Source organism: Cydia pomonella, chromosome 21 (assembly GCF_033807575.1).
Source record: "Cydia pomonella isolate Wapato2018A chromosome 21, ilCydPomo1, whole genome shotgun sequence".
NCBI lineage: Eukaryota > Metazoa > Arthropoda > Insecta > Lepidoptera > Tortricidae > Cydia > Cydia pomonella.
Window position 1 is genome coordinate 11,706,426 of NC_084723.1, and position 7,414 is coordinate 11,713,839.

Consider the following 7,414-nt stretch of genomic DNA (forward strand, 5'->3'; position numbering starts at 1 on the left):
TTTACTTTACTGTCTTTTTAAACAACGGCCAAGAAATATTCAGGAAATTGTGTGTTTCAGTTGTCAATTGTCTAATTTGTGAAATAGCAACATGGGTCCCTTAAATTGACACAAAACATGAAAAGTCGTGTGTTCAAAGCTCCTTGGTGATAAAGTTATTCTGGTTAGGAATTAAATGCTAATTTGGGGGGGTTGGGTCAAAAAAATGTGATACGTTATGACAGGAGGGACAAACTTTGTGAAGTCACTGTATCTTCATTAGTTCCTGTTTTTTTTTTATTAACTGTACAGTTAAATAATAAGTTTTTGGAACGATAATCGTTTTTATTCGTTTATTTTTCTTTCCTAATCTGTTTTGGGTTATAAAATTACTAATATTTCTTTTATAAAAAATACTTTGATAAAATATGCATAGTACTTAATTCGATTTCGTTGAAAACAAAATTCCCAAAAATGTGATCAAGTGTGACAGGGGGGGGGGGGGGGTAAAAATCTAGAAATTCGTGACGTAATTATGCCCATAGAGGGGAATAATAACAATAACTGCATATATTTTTATACATATTACTCGAAATTTATTAAAAGTCTTATCCATCTTATGCCTTTGTCACCATATTAAATAAATAATAAATATAATAGGACATTCTTACACAAATTGACTAAGTCCCACAGTAAGCTCAATAAGGCTTGTGTTGAGGGTACTTAGACAACGATATATATAATATATAAATATTTATAAATACTTAAATACATAGAAAACACCCATAACTGAGGAACAAATATCCGTGCTCATCACACAAATAAATGCCCTTACCAGGATTTGAACCCGGGGCCATTGGCTTCATAGGCAGGATCACCACCCACTAGGCCAGACCGGTCGTCAAATCCAAAATCCAAAAAAATATTGCATCCATCGACCACCCTTTGATGATATCTAAGTGTGCCCTAAAAAGGTTACACAAAACAAATTACACTGGCAACCAAACCATATTAATAAGTCAAGTGCTTGGTCTTAGGCAAAAAAAAGTAATAGTCACAGATGGACATTGTTGAAGCTTTTTAAACGCAGACTCCCTAGAAACCGTTACAAATTAATTACACTAATTGTGGCCATCAATTTAATCAGGCACTTAAGGGCACTCAGCTCAAGGTCTGTAGGGATTCCATTGCCATTAAAATTTATTTTGTTACAAGTTAAGAATGGTCCGAATTTTCGGTAATTATTTGGTATTTGGCAAGTTTTCCAATGATCGTATTCAGCCGAATTATTCGGTTGAAGTGCCGAATATTCGGCAAATATTTTTTATTTTGCTTGTCTTGTTGCAACACTGTAGTTCCTTTTCGTGTGCTCTCTTAAATAACCCTTTTTGTTTATTGTTAACATAAATCGACATGACACTGGCAAATTAATAAAAAGCCATATAAAAAAAAAAGGTCACGCTTTCCCGTTGTCAGACATGATGAAACATGTTGAATCCAAAGGATATTTTGAATATTGGGAGGGTTTGGAGATTATTCGTTATCCAGGGTACAAAACTAAGGGTTTGAATCCTGGTAAGGGCATTTTATTTATAAAACGAATTGTTTGTTTATTTTGTACATTGTTGCTGAATACCTTCAATTTGTTTAATCTTATATGATATTTATTTAATTGTACTTTGATTACGCTTTTCAATGATTTTTTTTATACTACGTCGGTGGCAAACAAGCATACAGCCCGCCTGATGGTAAGCAGTATCCGTAGCCTATGTACGCCTGCAACTCCAGAGGAGTTACACGCGCGTTGCTGACCCTAACCCCCTCCCGCCCCTCGTTGAGCTCTGGCAACCTTACTCACCGGCAGGAACACAACATTATGAGTAGGGTCTAGTGTTTTTGGCTGCGATTTTCTGTAAGGTGGAGGTACTTCCCCAGTTGGGCTCTGCTCTAGATCTGGAATGACATCCGCTGTGCTGTGCTCTACCACACAGAGCGAGATGACATTCACAATGCCCATTCCTCTCTTGTGGACGTAGTTTAAGGACGTACCCGGGTCCAAAAGGACAAGAAGGCATTTACAGACATATTAACTAAGGAGTACAATGTAAGTAGAAATAACAGCACTGTCCGCTCAGGATATAAAAAAAGCGTATTAGTTAGTTTACCTACACAGTTTTGCAATATTTTTTTAAATCTCCTATACTCCAGGAAGTAAACATAATATTTAATTATCTACTAATAATTTGGTTTATCTGTGTTAAACTTGCATATTTTAGCTGATCGACATACTAAAGATAAATATTAATGACCTACTCCCAACCATATATCCACAAGATAAGATTCAAATTCCATTGTCAACAGTAACTGTAAGTAAGACATGGCATGATAGTTGATAAGATGGGAAGTTGCAATAATAAAATGGCATATGTACTAAGCAATGTATGAGATTTAAGCTCTTTTGAAACTATTGTAATTAAATGCTCATTTGCATAAGACAATGGGATGAACACCTGTTACAGTAATAACATTAAAATGCTATGGTAAAACTTTGACACAGAAAAGTGGCCAAATAATTCTCATGTGGCACCCTACAGATGAGTCAAGATCGCAAGGCTCTCAATTAACAGGATGCGAAGATGAACTAATACTTACAGTGGAACCACTCTATACCAATAAAGTTTAAATAAATAAATAACTAAGACTTCATATAACAATTCAAAACTAACTTACTATCAAAAAACAACAGACGTGTGCAGAACAAAGAGCTACATAAATAAAATAAAAATGAAAACTTTGACAAAGACAAGAACATGTGTGCAAACTTGCAGCATAGTCATAGTGTGTTACGATGAAGTGACAGTCAGGGACTCTATATGATTTCATTGTCTGAGGGTGAGTTAAGGTCTCGGACGGAAGATCGCAAGGCACTCAATTAACACTATAGGAAGATGAAATTCGTTCTGATATAGAAATACAGTGTAAACTCCATATAGCATTATATTTATATTATTATATTATAGCCTTTTTGTCATGACACCCAAATGCTGTTTATTTGTTTCTTCACTGATGTGTTGTTAAATGTATTGGGTGCCCGCTTGCCAGTCTGCATAGGCCTCCTCCAGCCCCTCTCCATTCGTTTCTGTCTCTGGCACAGGAAACTCCATATAACATCACTTGATATAAACAATTCACCCTATACCATTGATACTCTTTGCCTATAGTTGATTTACTAAAAAAAAAAAAAACAAAAAGAAAGTTGCTCAGTATGACCTATATATTCAGCCCGTAAATTATTGCAAGTGACTAAATAAACATCCTGTATAATGAAGTCTCTATAACATAAAAACATCAAAGTCGCTATATAGAGTTTTCATTGTATTTGTTGATTCAGTTTCATTCAAAATATTTAAAAACCGGTCAAGTACGAGTCGGACTCACACAGGAAGGGTTCCGTACCATTATGTATAAAAACGGTCACCCATCCAAGTACTGACCCCGCCCGACGTTGCTTAACTTCGGTGATTGGATGAGAACCTCGAGATTAGAAAGAAATATTTATTTTATTCTTTTTTTAGTATTTGTTGTTATATCAGCAACAAAAATACATAATCTCTAGAAATTTCAAATGGCTAATATCATGGTTCATGAGATACAGCTTGGTGACAGACAGACAGACAGACGGATGGACGGACAGACAGCGGAGTCTCAGTAATAGGGTCCCGTTTGACTCTTTGGGTACAGAACGCTAAAAATGACAGAGCCATAGAGGTTTGTGAGGTCTACAGCCCACAGAGCCGCTAGTTTAGTATGTATGAAAAACCTAATGTGAACATGAAAATATTTATGTTTTGATTGCACACTTCAATGATATTTAGATACATTTTGAGCAATACCTAAGGAATCTTCATAAATTATTACTTTAAAAAAAATTATACAGAAAAATGCTTCATTTTTAACTCTACACTGTTAAAGGGTTGAATTTATACATTGAAGAGTGTAAAATTATTGTTATAGTCCTATAATGATGATTTTAAACTTCCTTTCAAAGTGACAGGGTTAAATTTTCTGTCACTTCTGTACCCCTAGTGTAAATTTAGTCGATAGCGAAACGTGACGTACGCGTTTGCGTTAAGTCTCATTTTGTATGGGTTTTTGAACAGCGCGCCAAGCGGAACGTTTTGGAAAGTAAAAAATCTCATACAAAATGACACTTAACGCACACGCGTACGTCACGTTTCGCTGTCGAAAATATTTACACTAGGGGTACTGATACTCTTATGCCCATTAAAGGGTTAAACTGCATGAGGTGTGCAATGAAAAGAAAAGTATTGTTTAAATAATTAAACATTTCACTCTATTAAAATTGGTGTAAGTTGGTTATCCTCTATTTACTAGTTATTAGGTAAATTATATATCACAATAAGATTATTTTCGTTGCTATGTACTACTCAGTCAGGTGTACAGTCTAGACATTTCTAGACTAACTTATACTTGTAGATCAGGATGCTACAAATATGCACTTTTATATCCTACTTGACTCCAAGTACATTCAATTGGATTAGTCATGACATCATTTTGACTTTTCAATAGACTGTTTACCGCTAATCAGTGACTGAAATCAGGATCGACATCTAAAACCAACAGGACATTCAAGTTTGCACGGTTTGTGAGGAAAACATCGAAGAATAAATACGTCACTAAAGGATTATTGCGTCGACTGATTCGCGGCCTTCACAAGCTCAAAGGAAGACGAGAAGCCAAAGAACATAATTGGATAATCCCCCAGACGCTTTCTATTGTAAATCTACATGTTTTGAGTGACCACTGGTTGTCCAAAATGGGTCATCGAACTACAGTCCCGTTGCATTTCACGTACTTGCCAAAACACTTGTGCCACTTACTTGATTTTCCCTCCGCAGTACTGGCATTCTGGACCTTGCCAGCCCTCTCTACACACACAGGTTTCGTTTTTACAGTCTCCATTTATGCAGTTATGGTTACTACACCTAGCGAGAGCATCATTGCAAAACAATAACACTATGAGTACTGAACACAGGAACGGCGAGAACCATGAGAATTTTCGTCTGTATTTAGATTTAAACAGGAATAAGAACATTTGTTGCGACTCTACCATTTTGATGTAAGCATTTTCAACGAGTTTTGTTAGCGCGGACGTAAAGCGGGTCCTATGTCGTGTAGTTTTCGTACGGTACTAGGTATGGGGTTGTCATGCGCAAATTGACTTTACCCCAAAACGTTCCTGTCATTTGAGTGTCAGTTCCCAAATCAAACTCTTTAAAGTAAAATGAAACGTTAGTTAAATAACAAAAAAACAAGTAAATTAAAGAAAGGAATTGACTGTGCTACGTTGCTAAAACACTTAGTTATTTAAGTTTATTTCTGCCTTAATATTGTCTTTACATTTTGATAGTAAATACAATATTGTAATTACAACAGAAACATTTTTTTACACCTAAGTACTAAAACCGTGTCCTTTTTATGATTTCGTAGCAATACACTGCAGATTCAATTTAATAACTACAAAGAAAGCATCTTAATTTTTACCCAGCTACAAAACAGTTATTTTGTAATGGCAATACTACAGTTGACATTTCGGTGCTGCCAGTTTATGGTTGTGTTTTCCTAACCAAAACACAACTAAAAAATCTTAATTAATAAAAACTAAAACATGAAGAAAAAACCAAATCATTGTTAATCCAATAATAAATGCGTACTATAGATAAAATTAATGACTTTATGAAAGTTTCACTTCCAAGTCAGTGTCTTAAAATATTATTGCTTCAAGTACTAATTGACAAGTGCAGCCTGCTCTCACAAGATGGCGCCTCACGTAGGAACAGTTCAAAATTATGTTCTCATAAAGGATACTTTAGATCATTGATTTAAATGTACTATTACCTCAATGCTTTAGATGTCACCCTGTCTCAATATTTTTTTAATCATTATTATAAGTAAATAATATGTACTAGGTACTGCTCCAGTCACACCAAGCTGACTGGACAAGTGTCAAGTAAACGTCATAATTTCATAGTAATATTTTTTTTTATACCACGACGGTGGCAAACAAGCATACGGCCCGCCTGATGGTAAGCAGTCACCGTAGCCTATGGACGCCTGCAACACTAGAGGCATTACATGCGCGTTGCCGACCCTTTAAAAACCTGTACACTCCTTTTTTGAAGAACCCCATACTGTAGCCCCTCGGGAAAACCTCGGCAGGAAGCTCATTCCACAGCCGAAGCGTTCGCGGGAGGAAATTCCTCTTAAACCGCACAGTACGCGACCATTTAGGTTCTAGGGTGTGAGGAATATGACATTTAAATAACACTTGCACTGTCTGAGCTGCCACATCGCTGCCAATAGGGCTGTTTCCAATTTTTTGAAACGCTTGTATTACGTTCTATATTAACTAAAAGTTGCCCTAAAATTCAACTTTTATACTAAAAACGGCTTTAAATATGTTAAATTAACAAAATATATTTTGACGGATGCTTTCGCGCCCAAAACGTTCTTTGAAAATTGTGTGACGTCACAGTTTACGGTTTGACACATAACTACATACACACGTAGAAGATACGAGCTGTCAACTGACATTTGTCATTTGTTGTTTATCGCCTAACTGTCAACAGTGTCAATCCGAGAGTTGTGACGGCATCAGAATCTTCAATGACGTTTCGAGTTTGGTCACGTGACGTGTGCCAAAAGGTATTTTAAATTCAATATTTACAAAAATATGGTCATTACAGGTCCCCTAAAAGTAGTTTAACATGTTCTTACTCGTATAATCCAAAATAATTTATTGGGATACAATTCTGCCCTAAGCCCTGCCCTGCCTAAAAGGACTGCTTAAATTAAGTAGTTACATAAAACTTGGCATGAAGTTTTTGTTGCATATATTTCTTACAGTCAAGTGGGGTAAAAGAAGGCAGATTGGGGGACAATGTTTATGATTATGTTCTAATCCAGCTAGTTGACAAAATTTACCCTTATTCTGCATTCTGCTAAATACCGATTCAAGGTTTGTAAAAAAAACGTAGGCGGTAGGTAAAAGTAGGTAGTGTACTGCTCTCAACCACATTATTAGGGTTCCGTACCCAAAGGGTAAAATGAGACCTTATTACTAAGACTCCGGTGTCCGTCCGTCTGTCACCAGGCTTTATCACATGAACCGTGATAGTTAGACAGTTGAAATTTTCACAAATGATATATTTCTGTTGCCGCTATAGTAACAAATACAAAAAAAAACAGAATAAAATAAATAATGGGGGCATACAACAAACGTGATTTTTTGTCGTTTTTATACATAATGGTACGGAACTCTTCGTGCGCGAGTTCGACTCGCACTTGGCCGGTTTTTTCTAATGTTATCCCACCTGTCCCCAGCTACCCACTTGACGGTACCTGTACAAACAAA

At 36.1% G+C, this 7,414-nt stretch overlaps 1 protein-coding gene across 1 annotated transcript in view; it reads right to left on the reverse strand.

Annotated features, from left to right (window-relative positions):
- Positions 1-5,853, reverse strand: part of LOC133529522 (attractin-like protein 1) — a 44,231-nt gene extending 38,378 nt beyond the window's left edge. The window contains exon 1 of the mRNA XM_061867254.1: positions 4,881-5,853. Within this exon, the coding sequence (XP_061723238.1) occupies positions 4,881-5,113 (233 nt within the window). The 5' untranslated portion in view covers positions 5,114-5,853. The remainder of the gene's footprint in view (positions 1-4,880) is intronic.
- Between the last annotated feature and the right edge of the window lie 1,561 nt (positions 5,854-7,414).